This window comes from Aptenodytes forsteri, unplaced genomic scaffold (assembly GCF_000699145.1).
Source record: "Aptenodytes forsteri isolate BGI_AS27 unplaced genomic scaffold, ASM69914v1 Scaffold289, whole genome shotgun sequence".
Lineage (NCBI taxonomy): Eukaryota > Metazoa > Chordata > Aves > Sphenisciformes > Spheniscidae > Aptenodytes > Aptenodytes forsteri.
Window position 1 is genome coordinate 101,780 of NW_008795025.1, and position 20,990 is coordinate 122,769.

The 20,990-nt window shown below is 39.9% G+C and overlaps 1 protein-coding gene across 1 annotated transcript in view; it reads right to left on the reverse strand.

The window, feature by feature from the left end:
• The window catches only part of PRG4 (proteoglycan 4), a 19,368-nt gene extending 3,944 nt beyond the window's left edge, over window positions 1-15,424 (reverse strand). Inside the window, 7 exon segments of the mRNA XM_009275823.2 lie at window positions 38-121; window positions 1,222-3,964; window positions 3,967-4,793; window positions 6,731-6,850; window positions 9,755-9,874; window positions 14,683-14,781; window positions 15,377-15,424. Of these exon segments, the coding sequence (XP_009274098.1) occupies window positions 38-121; window positions 1,222-3,964; window positions 3,967-4,793; window positions 6,731-6,850; window positions 9,755-9,874; window positions 14,683-14,779 (3,991 nt within the window). The 5' untranslated portion in view covers window positions 14,780-14,781; window positions 15,377-15,424.
• Between the last annotated feature and the right edge of the window lie 5,566 nt (window positions 15,425-20,990).

The following is a 20,990-nucleotide window of genomic DNA, read 5'->3' on the forward strand; positions in this document are numbered from 1 at the left end:
AGAGGGAGGAGGCGGGCCGGGGCCGACGCCGACCTACCTCGGAAGACGGCCAGGGTGCCGTTCGGCAGGGCCACCATGCCGTTCGCCGGCTTCCCGCTGCACAGGTCCTTCTCGTCCTTCGCTGCAAAACACAGTGGCTTGTGTTTGTTCAACATTTAACAGAAAGCGCGTTACCTCCCCTGCCCAACGCCAGTAGCACTGCGGCTGTTAAATGTGATCGCTTGTGTCGGGCCAATGTTCAGGGCTCTCTGTCATTCAGGCCTCTGCCTCGCATTTGTCATGCAAAGGGTTTAATTACTCATTTGAGAGATATTCTTGGAAAGTTTGGCTCTCGTGTTTTGGTCCCAGGAGTGCAAGAGCAGCCGTTTACCTGACTAGGTATGGATATCATCACTTATTGCTTACCTGAGTACCTGTAATTCAGAAAAAGACCTATAAATGTACTGTATGCTATGTTCCTCACTTAATTTCTTCATGCTCCGGGATGTTTACTTAATGTTTCTCCAAGCTGCTCTAGTGGGTTTCCCTCCCCCTCCTTATTTCTTAAAAAAAGCATTTACATTTACTTTCAGTTAAATATAAAGGAAGGTTGAATCTGTTTTGGACAAAAAATCCAAGTATTTTCCATCTAAAAAACTTTTTTTTTCCAAAATATATGTCAATATATGATTGAAAAATTGCCCAAGAACCTAGGGGCTATATCTGATTAAGGTAAACTGTGAGGACATGAAAAATGTGGTGGCAAAAAGCACAGAGGAAAGAGAATACAAGGAAAAGACTTCTTGTCTGTCTTACGTGACATGTTTTGTATGTGACTACAAAATGACAGGTTAGGTACCATGAGTAATGGTGGATATTCAGCCTGACTCCCTAGCAATGTTTTCATGGGACTTAGAAATGTATCTTATTTGTCCTTGACTTTCTGTGTTTGCATCTTCCACAGTACTTACAGCAAACGTTTTTCGGCTGGACCAATTACTGAAACAAGATCATGCTCTAAACTACATGGAGAATTTCCGTAACAACACGACTGAAAACTGAGGTACCAGTATTCAAGATGTGGGCAGCTGTAGCACCGGTGTCATGGTTGACCACTGGGAGAGGAGTGCCACATTCTTCTGGCAACCAGATAGAAAGGTCTTGCATGTCCTTTACTCATGTGTTTTGTTGTGCTCTCTGGATGAGTTACGGGTGCTTTTGTACCTACTGGAATGCAATTACCTTCTGTTTCTCCAGTTAAAATTGGCAAGTCCGCAGTTTGTATAAAAGGCTTGTTGTTTATCTCAGGCTGTTCTCTTACTGGCAGAGTTTCAGGGTCGGATGGATAAGACTCATCTCTTGTGTCAGTAACCTCCTGGAAATGTATAGTTGGCTTGGATGTCCCTTTAGAAACAATAAACATTTCTTCTATCGTGTCTTTTTTATCTCTTGTAGCGGTCTCTTTGGTAACTGTAGTTTCCTCTCCCTTGTCAATACTAGGGGCCTTTTCAGTGGCATCTTCCATTTCTTTTTCAGGTGTGATGCTAGTTTCTTTGATGGTCATTACCTCTTTTTTATCAGTTGTCTCTACAACAACACAAGTAGTACTTGTGCTCTCTTTAGCTGCTGCTGTTACAGTCTGCTTAGTTTCCATAGTTGTGTCTCTTTTAGTTGTTGTCACAATCTCCCTGGGTTTAGGAGTTGAATCTGTTTTGGCAGTTGTTGCTAACACAGTGGGCTTGAGCATGGGAGTTGCAGCTGCTGTTGTTACAGTTGCTGTTCCCCCAGGGCTTTCTTCTTTTTTAGCTGTTACAGTCTCTTTTGGTATGGGAGTCTTGTCTTGTTTAGCTGGGGTTGCTTCTTTTTCTGCAGCCGTTGATGCAGTCTTTTTATCCGCAGTACTTGCTTCTGATTCAGCTGCTGTAGTGACAGCTTGCTTGGCTGTAGGAGTTGTGTTTGGAATATCGTCCTTACCTTTAGGAAAGTCATCAGGTTTAGCTGTTACCACCATAGTTACAGTAATTGTGTCTTTCCTACTTGTTAAAACATCTTTAAGCATAGTAGTTTTGTCTTTCTTGGGTGTTGTTATCTCTTTGTTCACTGTGGTTGTTTCTATTGTAGTTGTCAGCTCTTCAGTTACAGGAGTAGTAACAGTTTCAGCTGTTGTTTTGTCTTTTTTGTCAGTTACTGTTACAATCTCAGTAGCCCTAGCTGCAGTTATCGCTGTCCTTTGTACTGCTGTAGTCGTGTCTTTTGCAGTTGTGCTGGTTGATACTTTGGGTGCAGGAGTTGTAATTTTCTTCTCTGCTGTTGTTTCTGAAACTGTTGTGTCTGCTTCAGGTATGGGTGTTTCTTTCCTGGTTATTGTGACCGCCTCACTGCTTTGAGTGGTTGTGTCTTTTTTAGCAGTTGTTACTAATGCAGGGACAGTAGTTGTCAGTTCAATAGGTGTTGTTTTCTGTATGGCAGTGGTGTCAGCCTTAGTGGCTACAGGGGTAGTCCCTTTGACCTTAGGGGTGGTGGGAGAGTCTGCCTCCTCCACTTTAGGGGTGGTGGGAGAGTCTACCTTGGTTGTTGGTGCCTCAGGGGTTGTCTCTTCAGCCTTGGGGGTAGTGGGAGAGTATGCCTTGGTCGTTGGTGCCTCTGGGGTTGTCTCTTCAGCTTTGGGGGGGGTGGGAGAGTCTGCCTTGGTTGTTGGTGCCTCAGGGGTTGTCTCTTCAGCCTTGGGGGTAGTGGGAGAGTCTGCCTTGGGCGTTGGTGCCTCTGTGGCCTCAGGGGTTGTGTCTTCAGCTTTGGGGGTGGTAGGAGAATCTGCCCTGGTCATTGGTGCCTCTGTGGCCTCAGGGGTTGTGTCTTCAGCTTTGGGGGGGGTGGGAGAGTCTGCCTTGGTCGTTGGTGCCTCTGGGGTTGTCTCTTCAGGTTTGGGGGTGGTGGGGGAGTCTGCCTTGGGCGTTGGTGCCTCTGTGGCCTCTGGGGCTGTCTCTTCAGCTTTGGGGGGGGTGGGAGAGTCTGCCTTGGGCGTTGGTGCCTCTGTGGCCTCTGGGGCTGTCTCTTCAGCTTTGGGGGTGGTAGGAGAATCTGCCCTGGTCATTGGTGCCTCTGTGGCCTCTGGGGCTGTCTCTTCAGCTTTGGGGGTGGTAGGAGAATCTGCCCTGGTCATTGGTGCCTCTGTGGCCTCAGGGGTTGTGTCTTCAGCTTTGGGGGGGGTGGGAGAGTCTGCCTTGGTTGTTGGTGCCTCAGGGGTTGTCTCTTCAGGTTTGGGGGTGGTGGGAGAGTCTACCTTGGTTGTTGGTGCCTCAGGGGTTGTGTCTTCAGGTTTGGGGGTGGTGGGGGAGTCTGCCTTGGGCGTTGGTGCCTCTGTGGCCTCAGGGGTTGTGTCTTCAGCTTTGGGGGTGGTAGGAGAATCTGCCCTGGTCATTGGTGCCTCTGTTGCCTCTGGGGTTGTGTCTTCAGGTTTGGGGGTGGTGGGGGAGTCTGCCTTGGGCGTTGGTGCCTCTGTGGCCTCAGGGGTTGTGTCTTCAGGTTTGGGGGTGGTGGGAGAGTCTACCTTGGTTGTTGGTGCCTCAGGGGTTGTCTCTTCAGGTTTGGGGGAGGTGGGAGAGTCTGCCTTGGTCGTTGGTGCCTCAGGGGTTGTGTCTTCAGGTTTGGGGGTGGTGGGAGAGTCTGCCTTGGTTGTTGGTGCCTCAGGGGTTGTGTCTTCAGGTTTGGGGGTGGTGGGAGAGTCTACCTTGGTTGTTGGTGCCTCAGGGGTTGTGTCTTCAGGTTTGGGGGTGGTGGGGGAGTCTGCCTTGGGCGTTGGTGCCTCTGTGGCCTCTGGGGCTGTCTCTTCAGCTTTGGGGGTGGTGGGGGAGTCTGCCTTGGGCGTTGGTGCCTCTGTGGCCTCAGGGGTTGTGTCTTCAGCTTTGGGGGTGGTAGGAGAATCTGCCCTGGTCATTGGTGCCTCTGTGGCCTCTGGGGTTGTGTCTTCAGGTTTCGGGGTGGCGGGGTCATTGCTTCCTCTGTGACTTCAGGGGTCGGCTCATCAGCTTTGGGGGTGGTAGGAGAGTCTGCTTTGGTCATTGGTGCCTCTGTGGCTGCAGGGGTTGTCTCTTCTGCTTTGGGGGGGGGGGGGGAGTCTGGCTTGGGCGTTGGTGCCTCTGTGGGCACAGCAGTTTTCTCTTCATCTTCTGGGGGGCTGGTGTGAGAGTCTGCCTCAGTCATTGCTTCCTCTGTGACTTCAGGGGTCGGCTCATCAGCTTTGGGGGTGGTAGGAGAGTCTGCCTTGGTTGTTGGTGCTTCTGTGGCTGCAGGGGTTGTGTCTTCAGCTTTGGGGGTGGTGGGAGAGTCTGCCTTGGTTGTTGGTGCTTCTGTGGCTGCAGGGGTTGTGTCTTCAGCTTTGGGGGTGGTGGGAGAGTCTGCCTTGGTTGTTGGTGCCTCTGTGGCTTCAGGGGTTGACTCTTCAGGTGTGGGGGTGGTGGAAGAATCTGCCTCGGTTATTGGTTCCTCTGTGGCCTCAGGGGTCATATCTTCTACTTTAGGGGTGGTTGGAGGGTCTGCCTTGGTTGTTGGTGCTTCTGTGGCTGCAGGGGTTGTGTCTTCAGCTTTGGGGGTAGTAGGATAGTCTGCCTTGGTCGTTTGTGCCACTGTTGTCGCAGGGGTATCTTTCTGAGCCGTGGTGGTCTCTTTGGTAGTTGTTGCTTTTGTGGTAGTACTTGTAGTAGGTGGTAAACTGGGTTTTGGAGTAGATGTAGTTGCTTTGATAGGTGTGGTTGTATCAGGGTGTTTTGTGGTTGGAGCAGGACTGGTCACTTTGTTTTCCAGTCCACTGCCAGTATCTATGAGAACAAATATATATTAAGTTAAGACATTGGAATTGCAGTGCATGCACTTATTGCACATTAATTTATTATATCAAGTAGAAATACTTGCTTATCTTTTGACTAGCAATAGTTGTTTTTATTGTCTTTGCTCTAAAAGCTTTCTGTGTAAAATTGCACTTAATTAGCTTTAAAGTGGTTGAAACATTTATTTAAACTGGCAAAAAAAAAAAAAGGATACGTGGAAACCTAAGTTAAATTGATAAATGCCAGTTTATGGACTTAGGTAACTGTCCAAAGATAAATAATTTAGAAGAGCCAAATTAACCTGGACTGGGTTAAACGTGAATTCATTTTGTCTGCATGGGACTTTGCAGCAGCTTAGCTAAGTTTTAAGTAATCCTTTTGGCTAACCTGTCGCAACTCCAAGTACAGCATGGCAGTTTTTAGTTTAGTGTTTGTAGGTGAGGCCACCTGGTGTTTCCGTCCTTTTTCATGGAAAGGGAACCACGCTATAAAATATAGTCCTTCTAATGGGACACTTCCCTTCTCAGTCTGTTCTTTTATTTGTTCCTCTGGCCTTAATAAAAACATAGCCTGCACTATCACCTGGACTTGAAGGAGAGAGTTAGGGAAACAGGAGGAAAACAAACTTTCAGAGTACAGACACCTGACTGCATCTCCTACTGTATCTTTATAACTTGGGTGTTTTTCCTCTTTGTCATTTACAGCTTTAAGACTCTCTTTACTTGTGTATGTAGTTACACTGACTTAAGTACAATTGTTAGTATAGCTATATTCAGCAAAAACTAACAGTAAATGTTTCTGCATTTTAATCTTTCACTAAGTGTCATCTCTGTGATGTTTTGCTGTTTAGTTCTGTTTTCACATAGGGTTCTTTTCTATGATTCCTGCTGTGTTGCTGTCTACCATTACAACTGAATTGGCATTTGTTTCTTGAAAACCTGAAAAAACTAAAAGTGCAGCATCATGTGGTTTGGGGCCATGTTGTTCAGCTTTTGAACAAATCTAAAAAGATCTGAGCTGTTGCTGATGGTCACAGCCTGATGACTGTTAGCAGCACTGATGCAGCATCTCTCCCAGCAGACTGGAAGAAGTTATAATACTGCAGTGTGAGAAATAATCCCTGTGTAAATGTATTGTAGAAACAGTGCAGTATGAGCAGAGTGTTACAGAATAGGTTTTCCTCCCACCCAATGTGTCTGAAATACTGTAAGCCAAAGTGGGATCCTGTTAATGGTTATTTGAATTTCCTTAATATTGTTTCATTTGACCCGCTGTATTAATTTTTGTAATAGGAACTTGCCACAGCAGAAAGCTAAGTACTCAAAATAAAAATTAAAAAATGTAGGGATTAAAATATTGGCCAAAGTTGACTTTTAGTCTCATTTCATACTTGTTACTTCAGGTTTCAAGTTCAAACTGATCTCCCAAGTTATCACTTCAAATGCTGGAACAGAATATCAAAGAACACAGGAAAGCAACATATTTTCCATTCAGAAAAAATAAATTATATGCGTTTTCTGAAGCTGCATGAGGCCTGACTTGATTAAAGCTAGAGAAACCTGCTAGGAGACTTTCCTGCCCTGGGCCTGCCAATTCATCACTGTCCCAAAATACAACACCCTTCCTGTTCCAGCCGTGGACTTGGTCCAAAACTGACAACGGTGTGTAACATATTTTTGGAAGATGTGTGTGAAAATCCAATAGAGACGCAGGAAACATCACCACACTCCAACATCTGTGTTAAGTGAACTCTCCAAAGTCAGTATCCTGAGGTCTAGGTGAGGTAATTAGTTTATAAACTGAGTGGTTCCAAGCTTGGTAACTGTCTGGTAATGTCTTGCATCGGCTTTCTATTTCCAGAGCAGGAAAATGGTCTTTAATGTTCCTTCAGGTAACACCCATCCTGTTTCATTCATATGCTTGCCTACCTTCCATAACTTCATGGGGCTGTGTTACTTCCTCTGGCTTCTTCTCCTCATTTTTGGATGACCTTTTAGATGTTGACTTGTTTGCTGGAGGAGTCTTAGGTGATGGCGTTTCTCTGTGTGCTGAAATAAATAAAATAGTCTGTTAATGGGAGCGTTTTTCTTTATAGGTGCTTGGTGTCAACTGTATAAGAAGAAAGTGATTACAAAATTTCAGTGACCAGTTCCTATATAAATCTAAGTTTCTCCCTATCTATAGGATTCTTTAAAGTATTATTCAGGGGAAAAAGAGGAAAAATACCCTTTGGATCCCGAAGTGCTTAATCACAGACAGGAGAAATGTTTTTCCTGGAAGTTTGAGGTGAGGCATTCTTTGGTAATGTGAATTTTGAGGTGGGAAAAAGATGAATTCTGAGTGGAGCTCTACAGTCTGAAAACCTGTCTAATTTTTTTTGTCAGCTTCTTTTTTTGACTACAGATGTCTTGGGGCTTACTCACTGTAGTGTATCTCTGAGAGCTACCATATTAGCCAAGCATTTACTTTGATAATCCCCTGAAGATTTAGTTATATTGTAGTTCTTCAGACATGATAATTCTGCACATAAGCGGTCATTTCAGAGAGAACACCTTAAAAACAATAGTTTCCTTGAAAGAGACAGAAGCTACAAAGTAGGTATGGACCAAAGAAACAACGCAAGGTCTAAGTATTAAGTTAACTTCTAGTAGGCTGAGTTTTAGGAGAAACTGAAGGTTTGTGTTCAGATTTTCCAACTCTAAAGATTGCATGGAATTTCACTTGCATCCAGTAAGAGCCAGAAAATATTTTTTAATTCATTGTGGGGTCAAATTGTACAATTGGAAGTGAGACCCTCTCTTCCCACTAGCATAGCCTTGTAGAAGGATATTGTTAGTTGTGAAAAAAGCATGATGGAGCTTAGGGTACCTGCGGAATCTTTTAGATCCAACTAAGGGAGTTGGTAACTGCCATAGGTATGTATAATGAGCTTTTCACAAAAGGAGTAGTGGTTTTGTCTCATAAGGTGATGACCATGGTATCAAAGGATTTACTTTCATAGCAAGCTAGTACTCAAAGCAAATAAGGTTGGGTGGTGGACTATATCCTGAAGCTTTTACTGAGAAAGAGAGAGAAATTGTAATTGTTGCATAAAAACACTTTGGAAGCTGAATCAGCTTTCAGAGGAGTCAGTAGTGGCAGGAGGGGGAATGTTTAACCAGTTCTTAACTGTGTATGCATGTGTATTCTGGGGGTATAGGGCTTCTGGAGGATAGGAAAGATAAAAATGATCTCTAGATATAAATTGTAAACTTAGCTTCACTGTACAGAATAAAGTGTTCAGAAGATGCAGAAACAGCAAAATTAAAGTTCACTGCATGGCCTTAAGTTATTGCATTATTCCAAAAGGTTTGACAGGTTTCTCAGTTACTCACACATAGCAAAAATATCAAAATACTGAGTACAGTTGTAGGCTGGGTTTCGGGGATTTTTTGTTGGGGTTTTTGACAAAAATTAATAGCAAAGCTAAGTAACTAAAATACTAGAAGAAACTCTCTAAGATTAGGAGCAGTTGGTTAACTTTTCATTATATTTGAACTGAAGAACAGGTGAAAGAGCTAACTATAGTTTGTGGGCGTTCATGCGTGTTAAGCTCCAGCAGTAAGAGGGAGGAGTTAAGCAACCTCAAAGGCAGCAAATTCACCTAAAGACTCTTGGAAGACATTTATCCTCTTCTAGACATCCAGTCAAAAAATGCTGAATACAGAGTCTATTTCTGTATAAATTACTCTACAGCTGAGTAGCAAAACCAAGCCGCTATACCAGCACTTGGGGACTGGGAGTGCTTAGTAATGTGAACCAAATGATGAGCCGTAACTCATCTTGTTTGTTAAACTGCATGCTTTGGAAATTGGCTGCCTTGGAGGTAGTCTGGTCTGTGAATGCAGCAACCCAATGCCAAGCCATATTTGCCAAGTGTGTTCACAGACATGAATTTAGGTCCATAAGTAGCAAAAAGTTTAAGGACATGATGAAATGAAACATACTCTGTTGGTGTTTTCTAGACTAGAACTTAATTGCTGGTGTCGTTAAAGCTACATGAAGGTGAAACTGCTCCTCCTCCAGATCTGTGTCTTAGTGCTCAACTAACAAAAACCCATCAGGTTCTGCAATGAAGGACAGAATAAACAAAAGTAACTGTGGGTCAGAGTAATCCTTCCCTGAACTGAATTTGCAGCCTAAAGGTTAAACGTGCATTAAAATTCCTCTTGCTGCAGTGTGAATGTGTAACTGCTTCTAAACAGGCAAATCCTACAGTTCCTCCCTCTTGCCCCAGAGGACGGGTTTCTGTGTTGGGCTGCTCTTCCCATTTTGGATTCGAGGTGGGGAGGATCTAGGGGATCTCTTTATATATTTTGCCAGTGACTACAGTAACCCAAAGCAAGTGGTCTGGAGGTTCAAGTAGTGCTATCCCAATGCAGGGTATAGGTATTCTCCACTTTTGGATGGGTGGGGAATTTAAGGGAGTTGGACCTTCCCTCATTATTACTTTTTTTGTAAGGTGAACTAGACTTTTTACTGCAACGTGTCATTCATTTCTCCCAGCTTCTGTCCTTGCATTGTATTATTGATGTAACTTAAGCAGCATGAGTGGAAGTGCACGTGCGAAACCTGGCCTTAACATGTATTATTCTGGGTGACGGTTCTGATAGTAAATTAGAGTATGGCTAGTGCCAAAAGAGGCTAATGCAAAATAAAAATTTACCCTTGGAATTCGTAACTTGGTGATGGCTTCCAGTATATCTACCTTTATGCATCCATAAAGTAGTCATGCTTGAGAAAATGGCCGATTTATTTTTAAAATTAGGTATTGTTATTTTTGTTTTGTTTGTTGTTCAGTAGCTAACTTCTTGTGTCCTAAGAAGCCTGCACAGTTAATGTTTTATGGTAATGCAAAGCATCTATATTTAAATACATCTAGGGAAAATACAGTGATAAAAGAAATTTCTTACCCTCTTTACAGTGTTTCGTGTAGTCTGGGCAACATTTGCCGTATCTTTCACAGTCTGCATCACAGTCGCACTCTCTTCCTCTTTCAAAGGCTTCAAAGCAACGTCCTCTGCAGGAGACTGCTGCATAAGGCAGAACAAGAGAGTTAGTATTTTTGGCTAGCTCACATTTAATGCTGGGACCTTTCTACAGTGAAGTTGATTTGCTTAAGCTCATGTAAAGAACAGCTTCATAAAATCAGGTGGTTATTCTGGTCTGATCCAGAGCTTGTTTGTGTAACTGTGGGTTTTGGATCAGGCCGTACAACCAGAACTGCACTTTGCCATTGCAGTATATTGAGACCACTTAGAACTTATAGTGGGATAAAATGTGACCTCAGAGATCACTTTAGCTAGGTCCCGCCATTGAAGGCTTCCATTTCCCTAATCAAATAGCAGTTATCTCAAGAATAGTGTTTAAATTCTGGGTTGGGTTTTCAAAAAGATATTCATCAGGGTACCACTTTGCATCAAGAATGATGTGTCTACCATAAGCATTTCTAAAAAATAATTTGCAGAAATAGGTCATGACCAAGTGTACCTGGTGTCTCTGGGCAAATACTGCAACTTAATTGTGTGAATGAGTTAATGAAGGTACACAGAGTGACTATTCTTGAAAAGTTATCCTAGTCTATTTAATACAGTTATTAAATGATTAGTACTAAAGGAGTATCGACCATGTTTTGACACGATTAATAACCACATGCTTTTAATATTTCATTATTGATTAACTTCTGAGAACTTCAGTCACTACAGTACTTCTGTTTCATATCAAATAATGACCAAATTGTTTTGGAAAGTGTGCACAGCTATTACAGACTTCAGCAAAACATGCTTGCTGTATTTTTTGAGGACAAAATTTGACCCTAAATTTTACATTGCATTAAATTTACATTACATTAATGTTAATAAATATTAGATTGTAAGTAGTACCTTTAATAGGTACTAAGTTAACTTAAATTGAAGTGATTATGTTAGACCTGAAGTGGATATTTTTTGAGGATGCTTAGCATCTCACAGAATTGAGCCAACAATTAACTATCACTTGGTATTTCCAGAATTTACCATATGCTCTGTTATTCTTGTCCTGTATCTTTTCTGTACATAAGTCTCTATTGAAGTCATTGTCTTTGTGGCACGCAGGGCATAAAATCATATTTTACAATTAAATCACTATCTAGCAAAATTGGGATTACTGTATAGGCAGATTCTGAATGCCTTTTGACCAGTGTAAATGTGGAGTGAGTCTGTTGATGCCAGTGGATTCATCCCACATGCATAGGTGAGAATTGTTTTTATTTTATGATGTTAGGGCAGTTTTTATTCATAAACTATGTCTGGCATTTCTCTGATTTAGTCAGCATCGATCACACACTAACTGGGCAACGGTCCTTAGTCAGACTGCCTGCATCCTTTAAGGATGGTGCCTACTGTGCTTGCCTGAATTCAGTGATTCAGGGTAGAACAGGGAAAGCTTCCTCCAGCCTTAAACTTTTTGTTAAATGTTATGTAGATGCCAGAATGACTTTAGAATCTGGCCCACAATAAATAAATAGCCCACATAACTGAAAGTACATACTGAGGCATTTTAATTATGAAAAGTGCTGATATCCCCTCACAAATCAAAATCAGAATGGGGAAGACTGAAGTGTGAATTTCCAGTGTGCATGTCAGAATTAGCATTTTAGGGAGCACTGCGTCTGCATTTTGAACAACACTCGGCCTGTGTTGTTGAATCTGAGTCTTATCTTACACCTGTAACCTTACTAGAACTACAGTGTAGTACAACAGCTGCAGTTATCTAAATCACTGATACTTTTGACATTGGTGATTCGTAAGAAATTTTTTTAACTCTCAGTAAACCAGTTTGAAACACCTGTATTTATTTACACTATACAGTTTTACGTATAAATAAAGCATATAAAATAATACTCATCCAACCATCTTTTCCATCAAACTCTGGACGTGGTTCTAATCCAGAGTCAATTTATATCCATGGAAGGACACCCTCTGACTTTGGATTAGACCCTACAGCCTCCACACTTCTTAAATTTGAGTTGGAATGTCCCAGAATTTCTTCCTGGAAAACCCTGAATTTGCTTTTACCAATTTTTTGTATAAGAGAAACAGATATAGTACAAATGCACTAAGGAGAAGAAAACAAGCAGTAAGTAAACTGTTTCCCCCTTCTTGCCCTGCTCTGCTCTTCTGAAAAGCAAAATCCTTTTCTTGGTGATAACCTGTGGATACACAATTTTCTCTGAATGGGTTGCAAGAGGTTATCACTGAGTTTTTGAGGGGGAGAACAATACATGTATGAGAGGAGAACAAGGACACAGTGAACTAAAGAGACATTTAAGCATGCCGAGGACAGACACTGGTGTGGTAGGGAATTGGAGCAAACGGGAGGGAAAGTCTTGCCGATAGGAACTGGCTGTGTTGGGGAACTTACCCACTGTGCAGACTTTCTTGAAGTCAGGGCAGCACTCCATGTAGTGTTGACAGTTAAAATCACAGTGGCAGTCATGCTCTCTAGAATACCCTTCCCCACATCTCCCTGTACAGCTTGATAAATCTAAAATCACACAACACTGGTGTAAACATTGCCAAACCGAAATGGTACGTAAGGAAATGCTGAACAGCAAAGTAGTAAGATTTATCTTTTTTTTTCTACAGAATGCCATTTCTTCACTCAGTTTTGCAGAAACTGTGGGCCCGGTGCAACCTCTCCTGAATGCATGTGGATCAGAGGTTTGCTCTGAGCCAGCCTGAGGACTGGCAGCAGCATGCTCAGGTTAGAGCCTAACTTATCCTGTTTCTCCTGAAGATTAATGAATCTCTGAGGACTGGTTCAGTAATATGGCCACACCAGTTCTGGCATCCAAACTAGCCCATGCAGATTTATCTTAAGTAGTATATCAGCCAGGTACTATATTGTTTTGCAGACTTATTCTCCATCTTAATTCACCCTATGTATGGTTATAGATGTGCGCCCACACTGCCGTACCTGAAAGACTCATTTTACTTCTTGTAATGTTCTACATAATGAATCAAATAAAACCAGTTTAGCTTGCAAACTAATGAGCACTGTCATGATAAATACAGGTCCCTGAAGCCATTTTTATTGACAGTTTTCAAAATCTGCCTGCCCTCTACATATTTTTTTTTCCCTGAGGTCAGAGAGGAATTTGGTATCAACTCTGAGGTTAGGAACAGTTGGGATCTAGTCCTGCAATCTTCTGTAAAGTACTTTCTGTTTGTTAATTAGGAGATTACTTATTAGCAGAGTAACATAAAAGCTCATCACACAACGGCTTTACTGCTAGACTGCTGTAGTGTTGGAAAATGCTAGATAACAATAAATGGTGCAGGTTACAGGTGGTAAGCAAAACGTCAGGAGGTCTGCTTTCAAACTGCACACATTCAAGCTTGGCAGTGGTGTGTTACCTTCTACTGCCAGATCAGATATTCACCCCACAACAACTCCCCTTCCTACATGAAATCTCTACTAACATAACACGCTAACAGCTTCTTCTGGAAGTGAAACATGCAGGACCACAAGTGAAGCACCCCTAAATACAAACAAAGAAGCTGAACAATCAGCAAGCTAAAACAGAGTTAAGATAATCAGCTGAAACATTGAGGAACAACAAGAAAATAACAAGAAATAACATATAACACAAAACAACACCAAAGACAACTTCAAACAGCACATACTCCATGTGTGTGTACGAAGGAAGACTATGGGATAACAAATAATTATATATATTGTGATTTTGAGCAGTTAGGTATAATGTTTGTTAACACTTCTTTACAAATAATGAAGCGGGACTAGGGAATAAATGAAGTTAATAGACTTGAGTTAATGGGCTCTTAACAGGGGAGTTGAAAAGAGAAGCTAGGCATCTTTCTTTATGGATATGTGCCCAATATATTGCACCCTTCTTCCCTAATGGGAAGAAAATATAGATAAGTCCAAAAAGTAACACCTTTTCATTTGTTGATTTGTTTTAAGTTTATGACTTGTAAGTTATGAAGCTACTTCTAAGGAAAATGCCTAAATGGTTCTAGTTGCTATTGGCAACAGTTTTGATTTTTGCTGAAAATAGCGGGAAGGCTCCCATCAACTACAGAGGGTGCAGTGTCAGACTGCTCTGCCCTGCAGGTCCGATCTGACCTCTGCTGTGCCCTGATGAGCTGCTCAGATATGCAAATATTATGTCTTCTACTATCAAGTAGTAATAAATTATTTTCTACCAGCAAGTAATACACAATGTTATCACCATAACAACTTGATAGCTATTTGAGAACTGTGACAGCACAGGACTTGCCAGGCTGCAAGTTCTTCTGTTTCTTCATAATGGTGCTACTTGAGTTAGAAATCAATTACAGAGCTTTGAGAGTAAATAAAAATCTGTAGTATTAGACAAATAATTGCCAAAATTGGCCTTGTTTGTGGTAATAAGTGCATTTAATGGCAAAGCACTTAGCACAGTGTAGACATTCCTTTCCCTGAGCCTATTGTATTTAAATATTTCTAACCAAATTATGTGGATATTGTAATTTTAGATTCTTCCTTGAATCATACTGCAAATCACTTGGGCTAAATATGTCAGTCTGAGGGCAACAGGATCTGTACAGAAAAAGAAGCAGGTTCATACACATTTTGCATGATATTCATATTTACATGTTATTCCTCCAAAAAAGAGGACCATGCTGTGCCAAAATATATTTATGAAAATATTCAGTGATGGTAAAACTGAATCATAATGCCTGTCTAAATAAATATAAAGTTCTAGAACTTAGTATTTTTATGAAGATGCATTTGAAGCATTCTTAGTATTTGTCAGATAACCTAGACACCCTCCCCTCAACTTTGTATGTTACAGTACCTTCAGAAGACACTTCTTGAATCAAAGACAGTGAAAGGATCACCAGGGATACACAAACTATGTTCCATATGATCATTACTTTCAGGTACGACATCATCCCTAAAAAGAAATAATCTCACATCATTACATGCAATTCAATTAATCAGTTCATAATTTTAAAAAAATTGCAGTGCATATCTTTATACATAATACTAGTTTAATAACAACATAAAATAATACTAAAATTATTCAAGTACAAATTGTTAAATTAGAATTACTCCATAAATCCTTTCTTGGTTATTAGTTGATTAACTGTTAAATTTTGTAGTAAGACTAGGAAAATACATTATTAACAAATAACGGAAGTAATTTTTTGCAGAATTCTGTTATGTGAAAACTACAGTCAGAGTCTTCTCCTTTTAACATGGATGCACTTCATTACAACAGTTTCTAAGGTTATAATACTGATAAATGTAAATGTAAAGTAAAAAAAAATACTGTCAAAACATTAGTTATTAAGCAACATAATTTTATAAACCATAATCTATCATTGAAATATTAGTGTTTCAATATGTCAAATAGAAATGTAGGATAAAAGTAAATCTTCTTTCAAAAGGAAAACTTGTCTGTTTTTTCTGTTCCAGTTCATCATTTTCCTTTTGAAGAAGAGCACTTTGATCAAAATGCTCAGAGTAGAGATAGGTATTACACTTACCTAACAAAGAAGATGTCTGCTCTCAGTGATGTTTCAGATGCCTTATATATTGCTTTGTAACTATGCTGAGGTTAACTAATTAGCTTGTTAAACATAACCACCAATGACAGCTTATGACAGCAAACTTTCCACATGAGTTGGAACATGTCCCAGATGACTAGACTAACACAACATCTGGAAAACACTCCCATTAAGAAAAATGATTACAGAAAAAACTAAACAGGGACTTACTAGTCAAAACACATTTTGATTACTGAGTGAAATGAACAAATTGTCCTGAATGCATCTGGAAGGCATTAGATATATTGCATAGCAATAAAAAATCATTATAGGCAAATGCTGAGTATATTTTCTTTCCTGTCAAATGTAGCTTAGGTGACAGTAGCCTAAAATTATGCAGTATTATCTGCTACTGATAGTGTATCTTCTCCAAAAAGTTTTGAGATCTAATTCGTGCAGTCATAAGTAATTCGTCAGTTCTGCACTAAATATATAGTACTTTTCCCTGAACTGAATGGAAATTTTGGCAAGGTATTGGCTAGAATTTATCTGGCAAAGAATTTAGCTGAATCTCAAATTTATTAAATATAATATATGTAAAGCATCAAAAATGAATGAGAGAGACTTAAATTGTTTCAAAGGTCTTTGTGTTTATTGGTTCCAGATTTGGGGTACTGGAAATGGTTATTTGCAACTGTCTCTCAGAGCTAAAGGAGGTTTAAGTCAAAACTTTTAATGGTCCTGACTCTTGGAGTTTGGGGGGATTTTTTTTATTCAGAAACTATCCTAAAGGCCAGGGAACTTTGATGCTTCTGTCTCATGATATTACTTGAATCCCAAAGTAATTCTGTTATCCCAAAATAGTAAATATGGTATAATGTGCATTGATCCCAATTGAGGAAAGCACTTAAGCATGAACTTGAGTCTCTTTAGGAAAATAATGTAGACTCCTCTGAAAAGGAGTGGGTTTAGACATGTGCTTGAATGTTTTCCTCACTTGGTCTGATGATTGTGCATCTTTAGTATTTTTATACTAGAATTTCTTTCTAATTTCTGTATTATCACAATAGAGGCAGTTTCATTCCATCTTTCTGCATTGTGGACACTTCTAATTGCTTTCATATCACAGTCACACTTCAATTAATTGATTCCAGGTAATAAAAGGGTGCTTTTTTGTTGCTCTAGGAACACATATAATCTTTGTAAAAGTTTCTAGACTTATTTAGACAAGTGTTAAGTGGGAGCACTTACATAGTGTTGATTTGCTGTTCAAGGTTCTCTGCCCACTGCTAACCTGCTTATGAAGTAACTATTTCTCTGCTTTGTGGAAAAGGGAACCTGAGGCTCTGAGATTTTATGGAGTTTATTCAAGGTAATACACAGAAGGAAATATACATTACATGTCTCATAACAAGAACTTCAATGCTGTCTTTAGTGGAGCTGACTATAAGCTTAATAAAGAAAATCTGTGGTTTGAGAAGAAAGGTACCTGTATGGATATTTAAAGCCTAGGGGAGAAAAAGTTGTTAGGGTAGCTAAATAGGATCAACATGATGAGATAGGTTTTCTAGAAAAGTACTAAAATCCTCATACCTTAAATAATTTATAATTTGATCAAGCAAACCATTTAAGACTACATACATTATTGAGTATATCCTTACTTTGATATCCATGATACGGAGAAGATCTGTTGACTTTTCCATCATCTGACAGCCAGTACAGCTGTGAGTCCCGGTTAATACTGGCTAGCTACCTGAGGTGAAAGTATACATACACAGTAGTAAATAAAAAGTAACAGAAGCTCAAAATTATTATCATGCTTCTGTTAACATGTCAGTACTCAGTTAAGTCATATGAAGACAATTAAGTGCATACACAACTTGAAAATATGGGTAGTTATGATTGGCTGCTACATTTATTATGTGTTATGGATATGTTCATTTTGGTAGGGTTGTATTGCTTCATTTCTCTTATGAACTAAGTTTTTGGATCGTCAGAGGTGACATGGGGTTGCAAAGTTTGAGTGATGAGATGAGTTCCCAAACTGTAGTTACCGGGTTTCAATTGCAGTTATCTTCATTTGGAGTGTGTGTTTGTTACAGTTGAATGACTGTTAGGTGGTCATTAAAGTTTCTTTAGCATTAGTTATACAAGCTTTGAATAGAAACTGATACTGCACAGTGTTTCCTTTCCTTCAGGTCAATGTAATTTTAGCTAGCAGCATCTGACAAAATATGCTGGATTTTTACCAACCTTTGTGGGTTTCATTTACTTTTGTGATACATGAAAACTGAGGTTGTCATAAATTTGCTGTTACCTGTGCAGAAAAAAATATATTTGAAAATCTTTGTATGGCTCTTCCTTATAGTACTTTTCTCTATGTAGTTAAATATTAATTTAGAAGAACATACTTTTTGAAAGACTGGTTGAAGGTGAAATAGGAAGGCTTTTCTGGAGATTAAAGTACTCAAGTAGGAAACAAGTTCAGATTGACTTCCAGTTCTGTTACAGGCTTGGTGTCTGAGTTTTAGTCAAGTCATTTATGCTGAAGGGTAAAACAGGATTTTCAGAAGTGCCAGTTAAATACTTTCAAAAAAATCTCTTTTTTTTTTTATTTTATAACATATACATTATTAAGCTCCTTTTGCAGGTAGGTCTAACCTCCATGTATGCCGTATGGGATAATTCCATAAGTGGATTAACAGGACGTGAAAAGACACCTTTAAATTGTAGTGTCACAGCTCCATTGAAATGGTATCTTATGCTGGCATTTCCCAGTGTGTGATCAGGCAATGGTAAAGTGGGGTTTGTATCATGACCAGCTTCTGCCAGTCTGCCCTTTACTTTCAGGGAGGGACTTCAAAGTCCTGCTTTAAATTATTGTCATGGTTTCTGGGAGGCGGTAAGAAATATGCTAAAATATGGACACAGTCAGGGCACTCATGATGGACAAAGTTTACTTGCTACTGTTTTGCAAAGGTTTGTGTGCCAGTAAAAGGGGCTGTAAGAGTAACAATGAAACAGTAAGCAGGGAACTGCATGGATGGGGAGGGTGAGGTGAGGACACATCTCAACTATTTTTGGGTTGAGCTCCGTCTGAAATGGACTGGGAGCTGTAAAAAAAGGGAAAGTACAAAATGTTCCACTTCCTTATTTTTATTTCTGCTGCATTCAGGGAAACAGGACTCATTACATTCCTGATGAGTAAATAAAGATACGTGGCTTCACCACCATTCTTCTTCATCTTGGAGCGACATATGGGACCTAATATTGTGGTTAGCCACTCCAGTTGGAAAGAGATAACGTTATTTTTTGTCTGCTACTTGGTTGCTTCAGTTAAGTATCAACTGACCAGTCATTCAATTTGGCAAGGGTTTCAGGCAACATAAACCCTTCATTAAATCTTGTCAGGTGTATCCAAAATCTTACCTGTATTTCCTAACTTCATTAGTTGATTGCATGTTTTTTAAAAAAGAAGAAAAAAAAAAAGCCTTTCCCTACAAACCCTGCTTTGCTTACATATTGAGATCATCGTAGTCACAGTACTATTATTATTGTCTTTTATTTCTGGATTAATGGATTCCTTACATTGATGCCCATGACTCAGCTGTATTCTTATGCCTCTTCAGGCCTTGGATTTTTCAGAAGCTCATCAGTCAGTCACATTTATGATAGTGGTTTTGGGATGTGTTCATATCCACTGGGATAATGGAAAATGTAAGCCAGTGAAATCCAAGAAAATGGTCATTGATCCCACCATTGATCCCCATTGTTAACCCATCAGTATCCTCAAAATATCATGTAGTTTTCATATAAAAACTAAGTTACGTTTGGAGTGATCTGAACCCCTGTGAGAACTCAGTTGGCTATAAGAGCAGCTGGGGTGTCCCAGCAGAAGTTATATAGAGAAACTGAGCTGAGCAAGAGTGAAGAAAGTCAAAAGAAAACAAAAGAGCATGTATTTAGAGTAGTGTTGGTCTGATAAATATTCACTGATTAGTGTACCTCTTTTTAATCTTTAACTTAGAAGGAATCATAGAAGGAATTTAATTGAAAGTTAAGTGAGAGTGCTGGAAGTCTCCTTAAATGAGTTACTAAGAAAAATTATGAAGAATTGCAGAAAACTTTTGCTCTTGCAGGAAGAACTGGCACACTTCCAGGTTAACAGTATTGGAGGGGTGAGGAAGGAGAATGATGCAGAGGAAGTAGAAGCTCTAATGTGGGAAGGGCATGGGATTACAATTAATTCTTCTGGGACATCTGATAATTGATCAAAGGACACTTCCCTGTATTGGCTTCTACAATCAGTCACCTTCTTCCATGTCAGAACTGGCTACATTTTATTGGCGTATTTTATTTGACTATAGCAAAAAAATGTTAATTTTGAAGAGCACTTAAATATGCTGACTTTTAAGACAGAGGAATATTAATACCATTGCTTTTCTGTGATTTGAGTAGTATGAGTAGCAGTAGTATTGCAATGAATTCCGCTGTAGCAAGCTGCTGTAATAAGGGTCAGATGGTCACATGCATCATCCAGTTGATGTAAATATAGACTTATTGCATTTCCAATTCCTAAAAAGTTGAGGGAATTGTTTACAAGTAAGAAGTAGAGAGAAAAATATGACTTAGAAATTATATTTGTCCACACAGTGATAACAGATGAGCCCATAATGATAGGTGGAAGATGAAGGACAGAATCTGCATGTTTGTGTTATTTTTAGAGTACTACCTAAATCAGTAGGAGAAATCTTTTTATTCCAGAAGAGCTTTATACTCAGCGCAGCTGCAGACATTACTGAGTATCTTGAAGAGGAGGAGGAGGAGCCGGTCTGCTGGCCGTTTACATCTATAGATGTACATAACTTGACTTCCTCTGGAGCCTTGACCCTAAGACCATCACTTCATAGCTATCATAACGTTTCTAAGTGGGTGCTAACTATTTCCTCTAAAAGTTCTTTACAGGTTTTTATCCCCAAGCTAGAGCATGGATTTACTTGAACTAGGCTGGAATCTCATTTTGGGTGGAATGCATGCTCTGATTCATACAACAGGGAAGACGTTTAATGACAGGGAGAAATCTTTCAGAGAATGTCTGGCAGAACAGAACTTCACTAAATCAGAAATATTCAACTTTTCTTTCTTTCCCAGTATATGAATTATCCCACTCCTAACTTGGGTCTAGTGAAATGGTTATTGACTTGGATCCAGGTAGCCTGAAAGTGACTACTGGTTTGTAAGAATGTCACACAAAATTAATTATATTCCATATTGTTTGTTCTTTTTTTATTAATGTAGTATATAGACTAATTCTCCTACTGAATAATAACAGGAAGAAAATAAGAGATTCAACTATAGGAAAAAAATTTTCATGCAAGATTTGATTAATATGAAGGATGGCACATGATAAGAATAAGGAAAATGAACATGAGAAAGACAAGGTGCTTCAGGTAGGAAAAAGAGGTAAAACTAGGAGAGCAAGTACTTATACATGTCTGTTTATAACATAAGAAATTATGTTTAACAGTTAATCAGGGAATCCCAATTAAACAGTAGGAGGTGAATTAGCACTGATTCCTGCTTAATTTGTGAATGAAAGACGCAGAAAATTCTT